The sequence below is a fragment of the Eucyclogobius newberryi genome, unplaced genomic scaffold, assembly GCF_026437365.1.
Source record: "Eucyclogobius newberryi isolate DKJ021-1_F unplaced genomic scaffold, fEucNew1.0.hap1 SCAF_19, whole genome shotgun sequence".
Classification (NCBI taxonomy): Eukaryota; Metazoa; Chordata; class Actinopteri; order Gobiiformes; family Gobiidae; genus Eucyclogobius; species Eucyclogobius newberryi.
The window spans coordinates 12,484,595-12,508,809 of NW_027315823.1; the positions used below are offsets into that span (position 1 = coordinate 12,484,595).

General features: G+C 39.0%; 1 protein-coding gene across 1 annotated transcript in view; it reads left to right on the forward strand.

Annotated features, from left to right (window-relative positions):
- Positions 1 to 24,215, forward strand: part of ptprt (protein tyrosine phosphatase receptor type T) — a 186,871-nt gene that overhangs the window by 26,700 nt on the left and 135,956 nt on the right. Inside the window, 3 exon segments of the mRNA XM_072451758.1 lie at positions 20,072 to 20,232; positions 21,578 to 21,688; positions 23,632 to 23,713. Of these exon segments, the coding sequence (XP_072307859.1) occupies positions 20,072 to 20,232; positions 21,578 to 21,688; positions 23,632 to 23,713 (354 nt within the window).

Genomic DNA, 24,215 nt, shown 5'->3' on the forward strand with positions numbered 1-24,215 from the left:
TTGAATGTCTTTTGTCTGTCAGCCCATAAAGTATGTGTACTCTCTCTCCTACATACTCTAGTTCTTCCCTTCAACCACATCTGTCAATAAAAACTGACAGGAACGCTGGGAATTTAGCCAAACTTTGACTTAATCTGTGTCTTCAGCATCCAACAGATAATGGCATCTCAGGTTCAGTTGTGATGAGATGGTGTTTGAAAGCAGTATAAGCATAACTTTGGCAATCAGAGTATTAATGTTCTAAGATACTCTAATCTGTCTGCCCTCGGAGTAAGACGCATTACTCTCCTCATACCTCATCACCAGAAGGCGCCTCTCGCGTTTAAAGTTAACATCTCAATCTCTCCCACATGAGAGTGAGCGCTCCGTCTCTGCTCTTATCTCTGTCTTTATAGATCCAGTGCTGTGCCAGTTAACTGTCTGTGTGCAGCCATCTGTCTATAGTCCGCAGCGATGCTTGTCAAACCGATTCGCTTGTTAGATAATGGATTTTCCTGCAAGGCTGAACAACTATGGATAAATATGTGATTGTGAATTACTGCCGTTGTGATTGGATTTGCAAGTTGGTGTAATCCTTCACTCGCCCCAGGAACGGTCCAAGGTAGAAGAGTTCTCAGGTTAGTCATCTGGACGCTTTTTTCAACTGATATCCAGAAGTAATTTTGCAATCTGATGGAACTGACTAGGCTGTATACTGTACTCTTTATACCAAATTACAGAATACAGCTAATATTTATGATTCTTGTAAATTACCCTACTTAAGAAAAAGATAGGGTCCGGGTCAAGTCTCAAGTCAAAAACAGGCAAGTCCGAGTCAAGTCCCAGGTCAAACACAGGCAAGTCCGAGTCAAGTCTCAAGTCAAAGACAGGCAAGTCTGTATCAAGTCCCAAGTCAAAGACAGGCAAGTCCGAGTCAAGTCCCAAGTCAAAGACGGGCAAGTCCAGGTCAAGTCCCAAGTCAAAGACGGGCAAGTGCGAGTCAAGTTCCAAGTCAAAGACGGGCAAGTTCAGGTCAAGTCCCAAGTCAAAGACAGGCAAGTCCGAGTCAAGTCCCAAGTCAAAGACAGGCAAGTCCGAGTCAAGTCCCAGGTCAAAGACAGGCAAGTCCGGATCAAGTCTCAAGTCAAAGACAGGCATGTCTGAGTCAAATCCTATTATTTTAGTTTCAAGTCCTTTCAAATCTTTACACCAAATTACAGAATACAGCTAATATTTCTGATTCTTGTAAATTGCCCTACTTAAGGAAAAGATAGGGACGGGAGAAGGACATGTTCCAGTTTGCTCTTGTAAAGTACTGTATTAAGCTTGCAACTTTTTAGAGAAGACTAGAAAATGTAGATGCGATTTCCAAACACATTTATTTTTTGTGTCATGTCACAGAGCTCCAAGTAAAGTCCCAAGTCACTGGCATTATAATCCAAGTTGAGTCCCATTATAAATTCAAGCTTCAAAATCATCAAAACAATGACTCAAGTCTGTCTCGCGCCTACACCTCTGATTCTGTCCGATTCTGTGAGAACCCCTCTTTGTACAGAAATGGTGGGTTGAATGTAATCTGCCTTCTGTAAACAACAGTAACCTCACACATTGGTCAAGTGAGAGATCAAGCCAATCGATAGCTAACCTGGTACTTAACAGCTGTAAAGGAGAGTCAGGCAGATCACAATAGGATTAGAATGACCATAATGAGGCTAACCAGTAAACAAAGACATCTCCGTTGAGTATACATTCTAGCGCCATCAGATTAAACAGTGTGCGTATAACTACCTTTGAAACGGTTTCTACGTTATATTAGTAACATTAGTAACAAGAATTAAGTGTGTTTTGGACCATATTGTAGCGGTCTAAATTACAGGGTTAGCAGGTTTTATACATAATTGTACCCTATGGAGACAGAATAATTACTTGTTTGAGAAGAAATTATTACTTAAATATGCAAATGTGGTTCTCTGTAGGGAAAACAATGAGAAAGTATTTTTTTTTTAGGTAATTGCAGCCTTTGTGATTTGCTAATTGCGACCATTCACATTGCAATCTGGATTTGATTACGATTCATCTTAATAATAATAATAATTTATTTCTCAATTTCTTTTATTTATATATTTGGTCGGGAGCATGGTTATGTTAATGAACAACATACTGTAAACACGTCGGATTGTAGCCTTGGCATGCCATATGCATCTGTTCTTTGAAACAGCTTTGCACACAATCAAAGTCACATTTTTAGGCCCGAGCCCCAGCAGGGCGGAGGGCCTATTGCTCCCGCAACGCTGCCGAAGGCAGAGTTGCAACTGTCTGACCAAACATGCGGGCACAGCCCGCATGTTTGGTACCCCGTCGCCCCTGGCAAGTACAGTGAACTAGCCCATGCCGAAGGCATGGATCATGCATACTTACTCCTGCTATGACAGAAATAGTCAAGAATGAGTGAATGGGCGTAGCCCATTCACTCATTGTTGACAACAGCAGCGCGAAGCGCTGCATTCCTCCAAAAACCCTCCTGGCATCGTCCTGTACGCGAGAGTCCATGCCGCAGGCATGGGCCATGCTTGTATCTGCTCAAATCAATGGAAGTCTATGGGGAGTGGGCGGGGCATCCCGACGGAATAGGGAGTGACGAGCGCGTAAGCGCTCGTAATGATGATTCCACCCCATGGCGGCATGGGGAAGGCTTAGAGCTTTCAAACGATGTATCATTTGTTGTTATAGTGGAAACGGCTATATTGTTTTTGCTGAAAATATTATTATTATTTTTTTTTTGTTCTTCATCTGCGCTTTGAGCTCTAATTTGACCCCCTGAACATGCTCAAAAACTCACCAAACTTTGCCCAAAATTCAGAATCGGCGAAAAATTTGATTTTTTCTGGGCCATTTTTTTTTTCGTCAAAAAATGCCGCGACAGCGCCACCGACAAAAGTCAAAATACATTGCGCCTATGGGGGACGCCCCCAGGTCAACTTTGTTGTAGAGCTACGAAATTCGGAACACGCATTCCTCTCGTGAGGACAAAAAAAAAAATATTATTGTGGCCACGCCCCCAGACTTACCCTATGCCCGCCATCTTCCTTTGAAAATGAAAACACGCTGAGTTAGCCATTTTGTTTACGTCAAACTTTGACGAACTCCTCCTAGGGCGTTTTGCCTACCGACTTCAAAATTGGTTTACGTCCTCTAGACAAGTGGGGCATCTAAAGTTATCCAAATTTTTGGGATACCTTTTACGGTCTGTGTGCGGCGCAGCCGCAAAGTTGGACAACTTATTTTGAGATATTGCAATTGTAAAAATTGCTCCCATTTGATCAAAACGAGTCCGATTAGGACCAAATTTGAATCAGTTGTTAAACTTTCACGTTTGGACCAGTTTAGGATGACAAAATTGAAATGGGTGCGATAGCGCCCCCTACAGAGTTGCCTTTGAGTGAACATTGATGGACAAAAACTGGTTTTACACAAATGTTCCAAACTTTGCCCAAAATTCTATTTTGGGGTCCCGAGCAAAAGGCCAATCAAACTTATGCCTTAATTTTTACGGCGTAGCCGTAGCCATGACGGAAACCTCCCATGTTATCCCTATGGGAAAATCGCAAAATCTCTCAAATATCCACATTTTTATGTTTCACACTTTAACGAAGTCCTCCTAGTGCGTTTTGCCCACCAACCTCAAAATTGGTGTACGTCCTCTAGACAAGTGGGGCATCTAAAGTTATCCAAATTTTAAGGATAGCTTTTACGGTCTCTGTGCGACGGAGCCGCAAACGTTTCCCAGAATTCTGACTATTTGGCCTTCAGAGTGGCCTATAAACAATAGAGTTTTTCCAAATGACATGATATTTTGAACAAAATTCTAATTTGCCATCCTGATCATACAAGTATGAGAGCCAAAGTCATATTTTGTACGGCGTAACCGTAGCGATGACAGAAACATCCCATGTTATCCTTATGGGAAAATTGTAGAATCGCTCAAATCACCACATTTTTACGCTTCACACTTTAACAAACTCCTCTTAGGACGATTGTCCGATCAAGTTCATATTTGGAGAATATCATCTACACAAGCGGGCATCAAAACTTACCCATATTTTGATTTTAAGTGCTACAGTCTCTGTGTGGCGGACCCGCAAATATATGTCAGAAATGGGAAAACAGCGAAATCTCTAAAATGACCAAATTTTTACGCTTCACACTTTAACAAACTCCTCCGTGGACAATAGCTCGATCAAGCTCATATTTGGGGAAAATCATCTACACAAGCGGAGCATCAAAAGTTATCCATATTTTTATTCCAAGTGTCACGGTCTCTGTGCGCTGGAGCTGCACATTCGACCGACATTTGTGTTCATTTGCACTGGTTAAGCACAGCATTGTACATGTCCAATGTGTCACTGTCTTAGTTCTTAGACAATGAGGGCGTTAGCGCCATCTCTGTAAAATGCAGAGAGCAGAGTCGGAAGGCCGGCGGCCCGCGAGGGCCGTTGGATGCCGCTTGCGGCTTTAATTTTTCTTGTTCTTCTGCTTTTTGAGCTCTAATTTGACCCCCTGAACATGCTCAAAAACTCACCAAACTTTGCCCAAAATTCAGAATCGGCGAAAAATTAGATTTTTTCTGGGCCATTTTTTTTTCCGTTAAAAAATGGCGCGACAGCGCCACCGACAAAAGTCAAAATACATTGCGCCTATGGGAGACGCCCCGAGGTCAACTTTGGCGTAAAGCTACGAAATTCGGGACACGCATTCCTCTTGTGAAGACAAAAAAAAAATATTGTTGTGGCCACGCCCCCAGACTTACCCTATGGCCGCCATCTTTCTTTGAAAATGAAAACACGCTGTGTTAGCCATTTTGTTCACGTCAAACTTTGACGAACTCCTCCTAGGGCGTTTTGCCCACCGACTTCAAAATTGGCGTACGTTCTCTGGACAAGTGGGGCATCTAAAGTTATCCAAGTTTTTGAGATACCTTTTACGGTCTGTGTGCGGCGCAGCCGCAAAGTTGGACAACTTATTTTGGAATATTGCAGATCTAAAAATTGCTCCCATTTGATCAAAACCAGTCCGATTATGACCAAATTTGAATCAGTTGTTAAACTTTCTAGTTTGGACCAGTTTAGGCTGACAAAATTGAAATGGCCGCGATAGCGCCCCCTACAGAGTGACCTTTAAATTAACATTGAAGCTCAAAAATTAGTTTTACCAAAATTGTCTAAACTTTACCCAAAATTCTATTTTGCCGTCCCGATCACGAAAGCCAATCACAAAAATGCCTAAATTTTTACGGCGTAGTCGTAGCGATGACATAAACCTCCCATGTTATCCCTATGGGAAAACCACAAAATCTCTCAAATTACCACATTTTTATGTTTCACACTTTAACGAAGTCCTCCTAGTGCGTTTTGCCCACCAACCTCAAAATCGGTGTACGTCCTCTAGACAAGTGGGGCATCTAAAGTTATCCAAATTTTAAGGATAACTTTTACGGTCTCTGTGCGACGGAGCCGCAAACGTTTCCCTGAATTCTGACTATTTGGCCTTCAGAGTGGCCTATAAACAATAGAGTTTTTCCAAATGACATGACATTTTGCACAAAATTCTAATTTGCCATCCTGATCATACAAGTATGAGAGCCAAAGTCATATTTTGTACGGCGTAACCGTAGCGATGACAGAAACATCCCATGTTATCCTTATGGGAAAATCGCAACATCGCTCAAATCACCACATTTTTACGCTTCACACTTTAACGAACTCCTCCTAGGGCGATAGCCCGATCAAACTCATATTTGGGGAAAATCATCTACACAAACGGGGCATCAAAAATTTGTCATATTTTGATATTAAGTGGTACGGTCTCTGTGCCGTGGAGCTGCAAATATACTGTCACAAATGGGAAAACGCCAAATCTCTGAAATGTTCACATTTATGCTTCACACTTTAACAAACTCCTCCGTGGGCGATAGCTCGATCAAGCTTTACTTTGGGAAATATCATCCACACAAGCGGGGCATCAAAAGTTATCCATATTTATATTCTAAGTGCTACGGTCTCTGTGCGGCGGAGCAGCACATTTGACTGACAATTGTGTTCATTTGCACTGGATTGGCCATGTCCAATGTGTCGCCGTCTGTCAAGTTCTTTTTTAATTCAACACACAATAAGGGCGCCATCTTTATCAAGTCGAAAGCGCAGAGTCGGAAGGCCGGCGGCCCGCGAGGGCCGTTGGATGCCGCTTGCGGCTTTAATTTTTTATAGTGCAACTCTTTGTTTTTGTAACATTATTGCAAGATGTTATTGTTTCGCCAGAACAGTAAAAGACTATTTATCAAGCTTAATGTTATTCATATTTTTATCGCTCAAAAATACCAGAGAACAAGGTTGCCTTTGCCTGGATCTGACCTGTAATAGCACCATAAACATAAAACATAAACAAACACTGTTTTATATGATCCGATACCGATACCAATGAGTTTTCCAATAAAATGCATTGAAACTCCTCAACTATGAACACATTTTCCTTGGCCATCATTATTATCTTTCAATCTCTGCTTGAACTAATATGAAAAGTAAATACATGTTTGCATTATACATATAAACAATGTATAACAAACATTTTAACAAATGTGATAAAAAAAACTGCATATTTTTTTAGATGTTTTAAGTATGGTCTATTAGGTCTATTGATGCTTTTCAATATCTCTGTCAGTATCGATCTATTAACACTTGGTATCGCCCATCACTAATAGATGCATGAATTAGTAGACGCTGTTTGATCCTCACGATAATCATGCATTTTTCCTGTAGCCATTAGCATTAGCGCGCAAAAAAGCAAGTTATGAATAATCTTGAGGGTTTGGGCTGGTGGTTGGTACCAGCCCAAACCCTCATAATTCATTCATTGTGCACATTTAGGCGAGGTCAAAGCATTGTTAAAAGTCATTGTCTAACTCACTGAGCCTGTACATCTTTAGGTGATTTATTTAAGATAGTTAGCATGTTAAACTGTCATCTGAGCTATTAAGCACCCAGGCTACCCAAGCGATCGATTTGAAGCAATAGGCAGAGATAGCCATGTTTAATGCCATACTGAGTAACATTTTAGGCTCAGACATAAACAGTAGTGTCTAATATCGTCTTTGCATTGCATTTTTGACAGGATGAAGCTTTGCATAAATCCCTAGAGTTCTCCTTAGTCATCTTCAGACACTTCTGCCAATGCCTTTGCACGAAATTCACGTCAAAAAACATCAAATTGAGTCTGTTTCTGATTGTAAAATGTGTAAACAAATGATTACGTAGCACAAAACTATGTTATTTTCGACTTGTTGTTGAAGCCTCCATTTTGTGTGGAGTGGTGTTGATGAGGTCAAAGGTCAGAGGTTGTAGGTTAAATGCTTCTTAAGATGTGATTGGAGGGTCCTTGTTGGGCCTGATTGTCTGTGTGATTTGGAGGTAAGATAAAAACACAGAACAGCAGATATAATTATTATAGTGAATGCTTTTGAATGAATTTAAAATGTGGTTTGTGTAATACAGGCAGTTTCAGTGCGTTAATGAGAGAAAGATATTTATTCGTAAATAAAGTATAAACTAAAACAACTGTGAGCAGAATTTCATTATATATAATTAGGCTATGTATAAATGAATTGCAGTTCATAATAACTTGCGCCACTGGGGATTTAAATTAAGCTTTTTGAAATAATCAGATTAGTGTTTTGAACAATTTCTAACCATTTTTAATATGAAACAGGGGACGAATCATTTGTTTCATCAGAAATGTTATATTTTTACGAATAATGTTTGGACTTCAGAAGCGCTGCCAGATTCAAAGGGAATGTAGACTGAGAGCACTGAAGCTGGCTCATTACATTACAGACAGATTTTAAACAAAAATATCTAAACAGGAAAACTTGCATAAAAAAACACAAAGAAATGACAGAAATAGCAAAATTGTTTAAGACATAAAAGAGAAGAGTGCAAATGAAATAATAATTGTGCAAATGATAATGTGGCAGGGTGAAAGTCCACAATGGATTTATGCAGTTTTTTATGCTTGGGGATGTATTGCTTTTTGATGATCCATTCGCCAAAGAGTGGGGAACATAATTCATAAAGGTTAAAGCACTGAAATGCCAGAACTTACCAAATATTTAAATCTTGCTTCTGACCCCCAGAAACAGACACGCAGTACTTCATCTGAACAATTTCACTGTAGCAGAAGATGGTTTCTGCGCCACTCTGCTGTAGTTCAACCAGGGTTTACATGCACATTGGACAATCGATTGAAATTGGACCACACAGTAAGGGTTCAGATCAAACTGTTGTGTGCTGTCAGCATCCATTTACAAAGCTGTTTGACTGATTGCAAAGGAAACAGCAATGAAGCTACATGAAAACCTTTGCTTTGCTGTGAGATATTCTTTTGAACCCTTATGCAGTTAGTTAGTACGTTTGGACCACAGACAACAGTGATGGTTTATCTTTAACGATGCATTATCCGTCTGCTTGATCAGGAGCAGTGTAGAGCTGTCACTCTCTTTGACACTGATCCAGTTTCCCTGTTGGACGGAGAGCGAGATACTGTATGTGGCGACTGAGGGATGATCTGATTGGCCGAATGACTCTGTGACAGGAGCAGATAGAGCTGTCAGCTACAGACAGGAGATAAGAGCGCAGAGAAACGCAGAGTGGAATCATTTATATCACTTAAAGCCCACATGGCAGGTTCAAAATGTTTTTAATAATTACGACGCTTTCTGGTGAGTTAGTCCATGTGGTGAATAAATAATTGTTATAGTTTTTCATCAAGTCAAGTTGCAGTTTGTGAAGGCAATTTGACAATTAAAAGTTGAAAATGACAGGAAGTAGTGCTGACTTCTACAACAGAAAACCTCCACTCTGTGATGTCATCCAAAAAGCTCCATTTTACCAAAAATGTAAAGAAACTTTGCACGAAACCTACACCTTTTGTATGAACGTGAAAACAATCATTTAACAAAATAAACATGTTGTCAGGTGTAATTATTTTCCAAATCAAGTGTATGATTTAAATGGACTTTGGCCCTTGTTTACAATCTGATTGCTACCTGTGTCATAGGTATGTAATATGCCATCTCAAACCAGGAAGTGACATTATAATTGTCACCAAATTGGAGAAAAACAGGCAAAATGTCTTAAATATAATCATATTCCCTTTATTTTACTGAAAAGTATATGATTTGACAGATAATTACACCTGACAACACCTTTACTCTGTTGTTATTGCGTTGCTTTTAATGGCGGTTGGCAGCCAACTGAAAAGGTCCATTTACCGCCACCTACTGTAGTTGTACGTCCTCAAAGTATGTTTTATGCTATACCTTAAAAAAAAGAGAGAGAAAAAGAGAGAGAAAGAGAGTGAGGGGGGTATGCCTAAATTCATGTAATGTCTTATATTTGTGTTTAATTAAAACAAAAAGAAAAGGGAAAAAGAGAACTCAGCTCTACTTACAGTCATTTCAATTGTCAAATTTTCTTCACAAACTGCAACTTGACTGAAAAGATGATAATTATTTACAACATTGACTATCCCACCAAACAACGTCATATTTAGAAAAACATGAGAACCTGTCACATGGGCTTTAACTACCAGCGCAGCAGCCTGTGAAGGCCTGAGATACAGTGGAATCATTTATATCACTCAGGGAATAAGACCAGACATTTTAACCATTGGCACATGTATCCTGTCTATTCATTTTTCATAAATGACAGATGCCGTTAAATAGGTCACCCACGCCTTCATTTTCTTCAGTACTTTTCAAATACTATTTTTTAACAGCGTTCATGAATTCAGCTAAACCCAGATGGAATTGATTTTTATAAGTGCAGTTAAAAACTTCTGGAAAGTACACTTTGACATTCAAATCTCCCAGGATAACGGATGTTGAAATGCAAATATGAATCAATTATGAACAAATGTTAGAAAAGTTGTGCAGATATGAGTGTGTGTTCAGGCTGCGCGAAAGTCAACACTGGTTTGGTTTGAATGGCAGTAAAACTTCAACATTTACAAGTAAATAAGTAGTTCATTGTATACACGTTCTAGTCAAACCTTTCCTTTAAATTAACAGTTTGGTTGATACTGTGCTCAAAGTACCTCCAGATCTACACTCAAAAAGACTCAAAAAATGAATGTTTAGCCCTATTATGTCACATTTATTTTCAATGTATTCATTTACCGTATTTTCTGGACTATTAGTCGCACTGGAGTATAAGTCGCACCAGCCAAAAAAATGCATAATAGAGAAGAAAAAAAACACAGATAAGTCACACCCTGGCCAAAACTATGAAAAATAGGTGCAACTTATAGTCTGGAAAATACGGTAATATGATGGATTTATATATGAATCTGATTTTTTATTTATTTTATTTAGATCAATTTGAAAAAACGTGTATAAATTTAGGACAAAAATATATGACACATTTTTCATCATAGAATTTTTTTATAATGTTTTTTAAGTAAATAAATAAAGTAATAAATAAATAAGTGTATAAAAATTCCCAAAATTGCACATATTTAGGACATTTAATTTTGAAAAAATAGCAGAGCCTGGTTCATGCTTCATTTGTTGACACATAAAAAGAAACATAATCATAATACTATATACATAAAATAATATAAAAGGTGCACAGAGGTGATTTTGAATACCATGTTTAATTTCGCAGATTTTTTGGGATTTGAAACCTACAGTAAATAAATCAGGCTTGGAATTGGATATCAACAAATGCCTCCGTACGATCCATCAAAATGGATCAAATGAACCAATAAAACATCTTTAAATGTTAATGAAGCTGAATTACACTTTATACGGTCTGTTGTCACACATCCGTCATTGTTTGCATAAAACACTGTGCGCTAATCACTAATTACTCACGCTTACTCAAAACCAGCTATTATTAACAATTCACTATAAATTTTTCACGTGGCTGTTTTCCGCTCGTGGCACTGTGAAAGGGTGTAATTACCCAGAATGCCTCAGCTGTCTCTATGGCCACCACAAATCACTCGCTCGCCACAGTCAAAGGGGCGAGAGGCAGGAAGTGCTGTGCGAGGTCGGTCTAGGTACAAGATCTGCTCGGGTTCGGCTCCTCCCATATCGCTCACATGATGCAATTTGATTGGACGGGAAAGTATTAGCGGAGCAGTGTGATTGGCTATTCCTCTTGCTGATGCGGAAGGAAGTGTCAACCTGAGCCAATCTGACCTTCTAAACAGATTTGATCAAACAGAGCTATTTATAATAACCAAACATACAAATTAAATATTCCTAACCACTCATTGATAAGATAAATAGAAGTATTTTTTTGTCACTTAGAGGTCATCAGTTAAAGATTTAGCCTGATGGTGGAACTCAAGGTTAGCTTTTTATTGTTACTAACTTGAAATAGATTATTTTAAATATATATATATATATATATATATATATATAATTTTATTTGAACATGCAAATAGATGCACAATTAGTCATACATCAAGCAATACAGATTTTAATTTTGAAAATGTGAATAAAATAAATAACACATGTTTGAAAGAAGTAAACCTTATCCTCACCCTCCAATAAAATTATCAATATTTTTTATTAACAATGATATTCACAATGTAGACATATTCTTCAAGATACAACAGAATTGAATAGAGTTCAACAGAATTTGCTTGCATTTTCCTTTGAATTGTTCTATGTTTGGACATTACTTGATTTCCATTTGTTTCATAATTGTTGCACTTTTTTTTGGGGCTGTGGCTGGAGAGCCGCGGTGCGGTCAAATGGCCGTGCAGTTTCAGGGACCTCGGCATTTCCCTTATAGCGCGTTATAGCCTCATGGCTAACCCTAACCGTAACCTTAACCCTAACCCTAACCCTAACCCTAACCTTAGCCTTAACCTTAACCTTAACCTTAACCTTAACCTTAACCTTAACCCTAACCCTAACCCTAACCCTAACCCTAACCCTAACCTTAACCTTAACCTTAACCTTAACCCTAACCCTAACCTTAACCTTAACCTTAACCTTAACCTTAACCTTAACCTTAACCTTAACCTTAACCCTAACCCTAACCCTAACCCTAACCCTAACCCTAACCCTAACCCTAACCTTAACCCGGCGCGGTCTAAAACGCGGTCAAATAGCGACCCAGTTTCAGGAGCCGCGGCGCGCGTCCGGCACAAAAATAACCTGGCAGTTTCGGCCGCGCGCCGCGGCACTGCAGACACTCCCTTTTTTTTTTAATTGGCCAATCTCTTTCAGTTTTAAAATGTAAGTCCCTTAAGTTGTATCTGTTGTCTCTTTCACACAACATTTCACAACATAATTATAACATTATTATAACATTTAAAAGGTGTATTATTTGTAGACAAGTCTGAATGACTGCTCCTTTTGATTGAAAATTACTTTTTGTTGAAACTCAAAACGTCTTGACTTTTAAAACTTTGCCCAACTTACTACATAAAAACTCAAAGGTCACGCACGAGGCAAACACACACGGGCCAGCTCCTCCGGTCACATGATCAGGTTCCATCTTCTGGAGGTCAGGAAGCAAAGGCTCATGGGATTTACCGATTTACAGCGTTTGGCTCAGATGTTTGAGTTAGACTAGTGTGAGAGAGCCGGTCGATATTGTCAATGCTCCTGTCTTTAGCTGCTTATTAGAAACGGATTAACCTGAGGGCTCCGAGTGTCACACCTTCTCAGTTTCTATGTTTTACCGCCAAAGAAACCATCTGTGATTTTGGTGAAGAACAACAAAAAACAGCCAGAGCTCTGAAATTGGGTAAATACATCTTCTTTATTTCATCTCGCAGAAACAAAGTTGAAGAGAAGGATTTTTTATAGCTGCACTGTACAGTTTTTTTGCATTTGCAGCTACATTTATTCATTAGATCCAAATTACGTTTCTATTTTTCAGTCAGTCTCCTTTGTATTGTTTTTTTCTGTTTCTCTTTTAGCGCATGACTACATTTTGTACAGGTTGCGTTTAGGGTTGCACAATATATCGCAACGGTATTGATATCGCATTATTGCCTGAGGTAATAGTTGATTTTGCAAAAAACTAAATATGTACGATGTCCAGGAATGTACTTTTTTTTATCGTGTGGTTTGGAATGAAAAAACAAGATAATTAGCATTTTTGTCAGTGTTATCTTGACTTAATCCAATACAACTGAAATTGTGTACAATATCGATATCGCAGAAATTATCACGATCCTTTCCGATATTGTGCGTTGTGCCCTTGTTGTGTTCACGCTCTAGAGTTTGTTGACATCATTATTTCAGATGGAGGTTTGGGACTTAGAACATATGGTCGATTTACAATTTTTGAAAGAAACATCCAAATTTATAGTCCACAAATGTTGAACCTTCTCATTATTTGTTTGTGATTGGTTCCACAAACTCGTCATATCCATCGGATGTCTTAAAGTCCTTTTAGCTGAAAACAGTCGTGTTTTTGGAGTTGCATAATGGCGCCACTTTCTGAAGCTATAGAGAAACAAACAATTTCACTCTTCTTTACTTGTGCTGACAGAGAAGACATTGAACTTTGTGCCAGTTTTCGTTTCACGTGGAGAGGCCCAGTTATTACAGAGATACGAACCATGATCCGGGTCAGCGCGTCCCTCTGAGGTGAGTAATAGCACTCAGGACAAAGGACAAAATCAACGCAGATAGAAGGGGGTTGTGTTACCGTGAGCGGAGACAGACCTCGCTCGTGTCGGCTCTCGTTTTGTCATGACCCGTCTTGTGGCACCTGCAAGAGATTTAATCAGTGAGGAATCAATGTTAACACGCTGTTATGGAGGCTCCGCTACTCCTCCCCCTTTTCTCTCTCTCTCGCTCTCACTCTCTCTCTCTTTCCTCTCTCTTTGTAACTCTCTTGCGCTCTCTCTCTCGCCTACTGTCTTTTTCTTTCTCTCTTTTGCCTTGCTCTCTCTCTCACTCTTACTGTTGCTTCTCTCTCTCTCTCTCTTTCCTTGCTCTCTTTCTCTCTCCTACCATCTCTTCTCTCTCTCTCACTCTCTTTCTCTCCTACTGTCTTTTCTCTCTTTATCCTTCTCTCTCACTCTCGCCTTGCTCTTTCTCTCTATCTCTTACTGTTTTCTCTTGTTTTCTCTCTGCCTTCCTCTTTGACTCACTCCCGCTCTCTTTCTCTCTTCCACCCTTTCCCTCTTTTTCTCTCTCTCTCTTTCACTCTTTCCCTCTCCGTGTAATTCTCTTGCGCTCTCTCTTTCTCGCCTACTGTCTTTTTCTTTCTCATGCTTTTTCTCTTGCCTTGCTCTCTCTCTCACTCTTACTGTTACTTCTCTCTCTCTCTCTCTCTCTCTTTCCTTGCTCTCTTTCTCTCTCCTACCATCTCTTCTCTCTCTCTCACTCTCTCTCTTGCCTTGTTCTCTCTCTCCTCCTACTGTCTTTTCTCTCTTTATCTTTCTCTCTCTCTCCCCTTGCTCTTTCTCTCTATCTCTTATTGTTTTCTCTTGTTTTCTCTCTGTCTCCCTCTTTGACTCACTCCCGCTCTCTTTCAGCCAATCTTTCCCTCTCTTTCCTCACTTTTTCGCTCTCTTTCACACTCTTGCTCTCTCTCTCTGCCTCTATCTTTTTCTCTCTCTCTTTCAATTTTTCTCTCTCTTTCTCTCTCTTGCTCTCTCTCTCTCTCTCTCTCTCTCTTGCTCTCTCTCTCTCTCTCTCTCTCTCTCTCTCTCTCTCTCTCTCTCTCTCTCTCTGCTCTCTCTCTCTCTCTCTCTCTCTCTCTCTCTCTCTCTCTCTCTCTCTCTCTCTCTCTCTCTCTCTCTCTCTCTCTGTCTCACACTTTTACTCCCTCTCCCGTTCCCTCTCTTACTCTTTCTCTCTCGTTCTGCTGATACTCAGACACCAAACCATTAGACCCACATTTACTTTCAACACAAGTCCGGACAAAAGCTTTTAAGAAATCACAACTAATTCATTTTGCCCTATTCCCACAAATGGAGCAAGTGGTTTGACTGCTGCTGGTGTGTGAGTGCTGAGGGGGAAATTCTGTAATGGCTTTAGTAATGTGTGTTTTTTGGTTGTTGTAACATTAGTTTACATGGGAGTGGTTGTTCTTATTAATGAAACAGTTACAACAAACACAACAATAAAAGGAAAAGACTATGGCATATAATTTGTTCTTGTTTTTAAAAGGCTACATAACAAGCCAAACTGATTTTCAATTGTAATTATTAACTTAAATGAGGGACATAAATATTACCATTGTAAGTCCACATAAGTGACAGAAATAATAAGAATATGACTAATAAGAATAATATTGATTATGATTTTTTCTATGATTATGGTCGCCATAGAAAATAGCAATTCAAAACAAGTTTTTTGTATCTGGTATGGCAACCTAAATAACCGTTACTTCGATTCATGTCTCATGATTCATCACATACTGTAGTGCCCAAAAGCGGGAAACTTGATAAATGCCTGGAGTTGTCCAGTGCTGAATTCCCCCTGATAACAGTGTGCCTTGCAGCAGAGGAGCTGTCCAGTTCTGAAACAGAGAAAACCTGGCTGATTTATGGCCTGCGACCTGGATTGATTCCTCATGATACCACATTTTATTTGCCATAAGTCACTGTCAGAATTTCCTATTACAGCAGCTTGACCCAACGAAAACTGTGTCACAGAGCTCTCATTTTAGTCAATAATATTTTTTTCTTTTTCTTTTTTTTTAGGGTAGATTTTGTGTTTCTCAAGGTATTATTTGTTTGTTGGGTTTATAAATCATTCATGTGTTAGTTTGTGAAAAATATCTAGGGAAATAAATAAGAGGATGTTGCGTTACGTCTATGTCATAAATCCTCAAAATTCCACTCAAAATGCTGGTACAATTTATTTTCAAGCAACACAATTTTTTAAACATGAACTATTTAAACATTAAACATGGACTATTTAAACATGAAATTCACATAATAAAAGGGTTGTCATAGTCACTGTAAAATGCATCAGAATGTTTAAAGTTGACCTATATTTCACTCAATACAAATACAAAAAGAGACAAATTATTAGAAACAAGCCGGTTTAACCTCTCATTCGTCCGGGAGTTTTCCATCAAAGAAAAGGAATTTAAGGGTAGTCATCAGGATGCTGTTTTCAACTCAGTTGATCAACAGATTAAATACATAATTTCAAATATGCTGAGTCTAATTATCTCCTGGTAAATAAACACATAACGTAAAATGTTCATGTTTTCTAATCAGGCCTTGATATCTCTCATATGTATCTGAGTAATAATATTCTGCAGCTAATCCCGATTTCACCATCAATATCACATTGTTTCACCTACATTTTGGTTCCATTCTGGAATTTAGAATGTTTTTGTTTGTCAAATGAAAACTGTTGTTTAAATAGAATATTTTTGGTCCTTGTTTACAGTACAGTTGCTATAGGTAACAGTTGTGGAATCACCTCTAGGTCACATCTGCTAATGATAATAATCTTGATTTCTAAATATAATTATGTTAACTATGTTTTTGCGACAAAAAACAACAAGATATTATTCGGACCAAAATCAGTACATACTCAAGTCATAAGGATTTGGATTCTTGATGGGGTGAAGTGTCTTGCTCAAGGACACAAAGTCTGCACTAGTTGAACTGCACTGGTTGGGCAAACAATTATACTAATAAAAAACAATTATAAAAATAAAAAGATATATGTATAATTTTATCGGATTATTGGTGTGTGTTTCATGCAAAAGATAAATCTGATCATTAACACCTGGTGATGTGTAAATGGCTTTTTAGAGTAACTGGAAGACAAAGGTTAAATTAAATTTAGTAGAACGCTTTAAATTGTTTACATTTTCTCTTTCATTTTTGTCTTTGGTGCCACATCACTTTGAGAGTTTTTGCATAATTTTCCGTGTCAAAACCTGCACAGGTGAAACAATCAGAAAGAAATCAGATTACTCTAACTAACTGTTACTGTTTACATGACATTTCAATAATTTAATACCTCTCCACAAATCAATTAATGATCAGATTTTTGGCATGTAAATTTAGCCACTGTCTCTTGGATTATTTTGTAAAACTAATCTGATTTCAGACTGATCACGCCTTTATGCATTTAATGACTACTCTGAAAACATATTTTTACAAAGTTATTTGATTACTGATTACTATGAGTCATGAGTTTCATTTTTTTGTTATTCTCAACATTTTGTGGCCTTTTTCAGATTCAAAAGATTCCATTTATTCTAAATCTATTAATGCAAAAAAGTGTGACGTAATTTCTAATCATTCTGGAACCCATTTTAAATAAAAAAAAATAAACCTACATCTCTGGACTACGTTAAAAACACATAAAATCTTCCCAGGTTTTAACAGAGGCTTGGTCCTCCATTAACCAAGTTGCATTTGTTTTGGTTCTCAGCTGATCTACGTCTATCTCCAAAAGATGATGTCACATGCTACACCTGTTCATCTTTATTACTGCACGACACGGTTCCATGGATTGCATAAGGAAAGCACTCTGACCAACCCTGCACACTTAAGCCTATAGTAACACTATAGTGATCCAGAGAGCATCTTTCACACCGCGCCCCGTGTCAGACCCGTGAAGCTGAGCGCACACTCTCACTTTGTCTCCCGCTGTGAGGTCCGTTACATGTGAGAGCACAAAACACAGACAGACACATTCATTGACACCGGAATAAGTGGGACATCTCAGCGCGCATTGCTCCAGCTCAGCACCGCACGGGACCAGCTGTTCTCACTCGTACTACTGAGATTTGAGTGTTGTTTTTCCAAAAGCTGTCGACATCAGAACCACAGAAAGGCCTCAGTGGCATTCACAGCAAGAAGCTACTGGAGTGCCTTTGAGCAAAACACTGCTACCTCCTGCTGTTCGGCTGCAGCTTGTGGACATCTCTACTGTGGAGATGCCAAACTTAAAAAAAAAATCAAAAACTAAAAGTCCTATTCCTATTTAACAAGGCGGTAGATTTATGGTTAAACAAAATATTATAAAAATTAAATAAATCTTATAATTTATTATGTATAAAAAGCACATTTAGATGCATACTTTGCACAGTTAAATATTTTTAAACAGCATTTTTCAAAACCATGGAGCCAATTAAAATCTGCCAAAAGGCAATTCAAGTCAAAGAGCCATAGAGTTTTATCATAATCACATAACGATGATTGGAAGAAAATAAATGAAAAATAAACATGCAGCAGACATTTATTTTTAAAAGCTTTGTATTTATTTTGCATAATGATCTCTCTAGCCTTGTACAGATATATTATAAAAGCAGCTCATAGGCTCAAAATGAGACCGCCGTGTGCTTCTAAATATATTGTTTTATTGTTTTGTGCTAACAGGAAGTGTGCTGTTAGCATTGCGCTGTTTGCATGCTAGTTGTTCTCAGCTTTAACCATGGAACTATAATCCATGGTTTTAACATAATGGAAACATTCTTCTCAGTTGAGAAAAGTGCTTATATTATATACTTACTGTGGCGTACGTAGGATCCTAGGAATGTGTCGGGAAAATTAAAATCATGTATGGACAATTTAAAATGAAGTAGTTAAATTTTGCATGTTTTTAAGACAGTAAAAATCAGGTACTGCACCTTTAATACAAGTCCTCTGGTTAATGGCCTGTTTGTGATACCGCCATCTATAGGCCGACAACTGTAAATAGAAGCCTTGTTTAAAGTAGCACTTCATCTGCTTCTTTCTCTGCACTGGTTGGTGAGTCTGGGCAAAATGTGACATGTCAAATTCATAAATAGACATACATGATATTGTTTTGTCTTTAGAACTCTAGTTTGTTTATTTAAGTCGAGTTTTTTAATACTGTTGTGTAAGTAAGCTAAGCTAGGCTCGGCTAATACTGCTAGCTTCCCTACTCAGTCAAAGCTAATTACGGTTCATTGGTTTATTTTAACATTTGGAGAATTTTATTAGGCTTATATTCATTTTATAAGAAGAACAAGTCTTTACTAGTTAATGCAACTTTTTAGCTGATGTTTAGCTTTCTGTTTTAGCTCTCTGGCTTTCTGAATAAGGACTAAAGTTAAGGATTAAATATGACAAGCTCGGTCTAGTAATTATATAAAAACATGAAAGGCATTGGTTGCATTTGATTGTACTTCTTTTATTTGTTTCATGCTTAAAGAGGGACTAAAAACTATAACTATATAAACATTGATTTATATTTGTACGTGTTTACATGGCATTTTAGTAACATTCTATACTATTCCTTTTCCATTTATTATTTGCCATCGTAGTGCAAACTTATTTTGAAGATATTAAAACACAATTTATCTACATTGCCTTGTTCTAAACATATGGATACATTTAGTTTTTTTCAGTTCTGTCGGTGCACACTGTCGACATTTAAGTGCCATCTATGGAAGTCTTACAGAGCAGATAAATCCTCTCTAATAAACTCCAGAGCTGTATTTAAACTCACTGCAGCTGCACACATTGAATCCATCCTCTTGATTTATTAGAACATCTCATATAAGCTCTGACACTCTCAGTCTCACAGATAAAGTTGTGGCCGTTTGCCAAATGAACAGGGCCAGGTTGTGAAGCGTATCCCATAAAACAGGCTAAAACACACTTCAACCAAGACTGAAAGACTATTTTGCTTGAGAGGAAGACTTGACAAGACTATTTTTGAGAATTTAGGAGCTTTTTTTTATGCCTTTTTGATTGTCATCGTTAGTCAGCTGCACTTGTCCTTGGTAGCTCAACAAAACAAATCTGAGGAGTGTTTTTTTTAATGAAATTTATAAAAAAAATGGTTTCTTCAAACTGCTAACTGGAGACAGACATTTTAAAGCTTTTTCTCTTAAACCTTGGAATGAACTGCCCCTCTACTATGTGTAAAAAAATAATAATATTCATTTTTCGAGCAAGCATTCTTCCCTATGACTAAATTTGTTGTTATTATTTTTGTTCATTATGCAATTTGTACAGTGTTTTTTTCTGCCACTGTGAAGCACTTTGTATACTATTGATGTACGTACGTTTTAATATAGACAATATGCTTGTCTAATTTCTCGGTGTCTGTGTTCAGGCTCCTACATGGTGGTGAACGCTTCGGGCCGAGCGTCTGGACAGAAGGCCCACCTGTACATGCCCACCCTGAAGGAGAATGACACCCACTGCATCGACTTCCTGTACTCTCTGTCATCACGGGACGGGGCCAGTCCTGGGACGCTCAACGTCTATGTCAAGGTCTGTGTTTTTGTTTTGTGTGTATCGTGAGCTGAACATCATCATTTCTTTACTGCAAATGATCAGCCCAGTACCTTCAGATTGAAAATGACTTCCAGATGGCAGTGGAATTGATTTTAAAATGGTATCCTGATGAATTCCTTTGTGATTTTTTTTGTAGTTTATTAAGGATGCAATGATCATTTGACTGATTCTGATTATAAAAAAAATATTGTATTTTATTTTGATAATAATGAAAATAAATAGTTTATAGGCAGCTGATAATAAAAAGTGTATCAGGCTCTATTCATTATAAATTGGGCTTATTAAGGCGACATTTGCTGTTTTTTGCCTCTTAACTGTGATTTATAAAGGCTGAATGTTTGCACAACATTTGTTTTGATAGATTTAAACTATTAAAGTGAATTATTGAGCCTAAAGGTGCGGTGAGTCTAATTAATGCATGTGAGGTGCAGTAATGAATATGTGACCATTAACGCAGCCATATTCACTTTACAGTGGCCAATGAGAGAACAGAGCCAATGTTTACAATGTTGTGGTAGCACTTCATGTGCTAAGTACAAACTAAAGTGAACGGAAGAAAACACTCACCACTCAGAGAGAACACCTCAGATCACAACTCTTCACAGATAAGATTTATTTTAATTCTGACTCCAAATGATTGTCCGTAGTGAATATTATCCTGTATGTTGTTGTTGACAACAGCAGTAGGAGCGTGTGTGCTAAAGTTAGCTGACCAGAAGCTTCTCTCTTCTCCAAACGTTGATCAAAAATAAGTCCTATGTTGTCACTGGTGTGATCTGCGCTGAAGTTAACTTTTATTCTTGAGTTTGTAGCTGAGTTCAGAGTATATAAATCCAGTGCTGGCTCAGTCAGAGCCATGGTCACGGAGCGTCACTCTGGAGCTGCACCAAACTACTGCACTGAAAAATGGAGCTGTGCAAAATATTGGGGCATTAATCTGTCTGTAAATGGGATTAAATGGTTGTATTTTATAGAGTTACAACATGCCCAGGTGGAATCTATTGGGGCCTTATTATTGATGTACAATATAGATAAATATTTGACTAGTCCACTGATAAAATAACTGTTAGTTACAGCCCTAACCACTATTGTTTTTCAACTTGAGTAATATTCATATAAAGAAACACTACTGGAATAACACTTGCATACTCACCTCTGTGTATAAGTACGTTTGATGTACTTGGACCTGACAGCTCCACAAACCACAGCCTGTGTCAGAGCTCTGAGCTGAAGTGACAGGCAGATGGTGCACATCCTTGTTAGTCCAGTCGAAAGAAATGTCTGAATGAACCAGGACCTTCTGCTGCTGCTGTTGTTTCAGGTGAACGGAGGAGCTCAGGGGAATCCCGTGTGGAACACCTCCGACACCGTCACTGAAGGATGGGTCAAAGCTGAACTGGCCATTTCCACTTTCTGGCCCAACTCATACCAGGTAAATGCATGAATGCAGACACTTGCTCTGGTTTTGGAATTGGGATCAAAAGCACTTTACGTTTTACTTTTTTTAATTACTCGATTTATCTTTGTCTTGATTAAAATTCATTGTTATGATTACATCTGTAGAAGAATAATGTCTTGATTCTTGGAGTGGACAAAATGTCCAACAATTAATATATCTATGTTATTTTGCTATGTTCATCAGGTATGTGCTAAAACTTGCCTGTAAATGTCTTGGTTGAAGTTCAAAAAGTAAATGGACTATAAAATTAACCAAAAGAGGAAAGAAAGTGTCACATTATAAGCTTGTTTTAATTATTGACAATATTCTTGATTTTCTAATTTAGCTTATAATCAAATAAATGCTACAATATACCGCCTACCTTCTACAGGCACTAAAAACAGGCACCGAGTTACCCCTCCTTTCTGCATTTTCCCTGCTGAAACTCTGTGGGTCGCCGTTGCCGCATGCATTTAAAAATCTAGATGTTTCGCTCAGTGTAGCATCAAAAGTCCTGTGATTGCTGCATAAATCGTTGCTTTTGTACATTTTCAGACTGGGAAAAATACCTCCTTTTCTATTTGTACGTTTGTGTGTAAATTCACTCACTGCTCACTGCGCATCGGAGGATGAAAAACAAGTCCAACTTTCTTTTGGAAATAGTGGTGCGGGCGGAGCGGAGCAGACTAAATCCTGGTGGACGTGGTTCTGTTCCAGTTGAGTCTCCAGCCTGTTTCTGTGACAGTCCTGACAGACCGGTGCAGACAGAGGGCTGTGTTTGGAGATGAGTGAGGGCACAGAGCGCTGACCCCCGAGGAGGGTCCGTTTGACTGCAGAGAGAGCGGGGGGGAATAGAGAGTGAGAGAGAGAGAGGGGGGGAAGGAAGGTGAGAGCAATGATGGAGAGAGCATGGGAGAGAGTGAGAGGAAAGGGAGAGAGAAACAAGCAGCAAGCAAGAGAGAGAGACACACACAGAGACAGAGAAGTAAAACTATAGAAGAGAGAGAGAGGCATAGAGAGTCAAAGAGGGATAGAGAAAAAGAGACAGAAAGATAAAGAGGGATATAGTGGCAGAGAGAGAGACAGAGGGATAGAGAGGCTACAAGAGAGAGAGAGACAGGGAGACAGAGAGAGACACAGAGGATTAGAGACAAACCTTGAGAAAAAGAGGGATAGAGAGACAAAGAGGGATAGAGAGACAGAGAGCGACAATGAGGGTTAGAGAGAGACAGAGAGAGAGAGACAGGGAGCGACAAAGAGGATTAGAGAGAAACATTGAGAAAAAGAGGGATAGAGTGGCAGACAGAGAGACAAAGAGGGATAGAGAGACCGAGAGCAACAACGAGGGTTAGAGAGAGACAGAGAGAAAAGAGGGATAAAGTGGAAGAGGGAAAGACAGAGAGACAAAAAGTATAGAAAGGCAGAGAGAGGGACAAAGAGGGATAGAGAGAAACAGAGAGAAAAAGAGGGATAGAGTGGCAGAGAGAGAGACAGAGAGACAAAGATTGATAGAGAGGCAGCAAAAGAGACAGAGAGGATTAGAGAGAAACAGAGAGAAAAAGAGGGATAGAGAGACAGAGAAGGACAACAAGGGATGGAGAGAGACAGAGAGAGAGCCCAAACAGTCGTGTGCATTGGCAAAAATGTTCATGATATTTTGAAGGAAACTTAAGACATGAAATGAATTACAGAGAAGCAAAAAAAGAAAGAAGAAAAATCTACCAACAAATCACAAGTGCAATAAAGCCGAAGGAACGTGAGCCCAAATGAAAGCTGAGCAATGAGGACCATATGTGTGCAGCAGATGGAGAGAGACGGGCGCATGTTCTGATGAAGTATTCACAGTGTACTCCCCCGAGGGTCCCGTCAGAGCTGAGCACAGGGACCGCCGCAGACCTCGCCCGCTTCATCCCGAATACTGCCTCTGTTTGTTTCAGGTGATTTTTGAGGCCGTGTCAGTCCAGGGCCACCCCGGGTTCATCGGCATCGACGACATCCGAGTTTTGGCTCATCCGTGCCGTAAGTTTACCGTATTTTCTGGACTATAAGTCTTTTTTCATAGTTTTGGCCGGGGTGCGACTTATACTTTATACTTATATACTTTTACTCAGGAGCGACTTATATGTGATATTATTTGTTATTTTCACACTTACAACCGCATTTCATACTCTATTGTGCATTTTTTGGCTGGTGCGACTTATACTCCGTTTCAATTTCAATGCTACTTGGAGACATTACATTGACTTTTATTACTTTCCTGGAGATTAACCCCAACCGTGCTAAAATATTGATTCTGTACGACTTTTCAATCCTTAGAGGAGTCAAAGCTGGTGAAATAAGTCGGGGAGACGCCAGAAAAGGGTTTACAAAACTCTTCATACATTTAAAAGCAGACATATGGGCGGCAGTAGCTCAGTGCTCAGAGTGCTCGTCTTCTGATCCGAAGGTCGGGGGCTCGACACCCGCTCAGGTAGAGTGGTCAGATCCACTGGCCCGCAGGTTGGCCTCATGTGAAGACTGC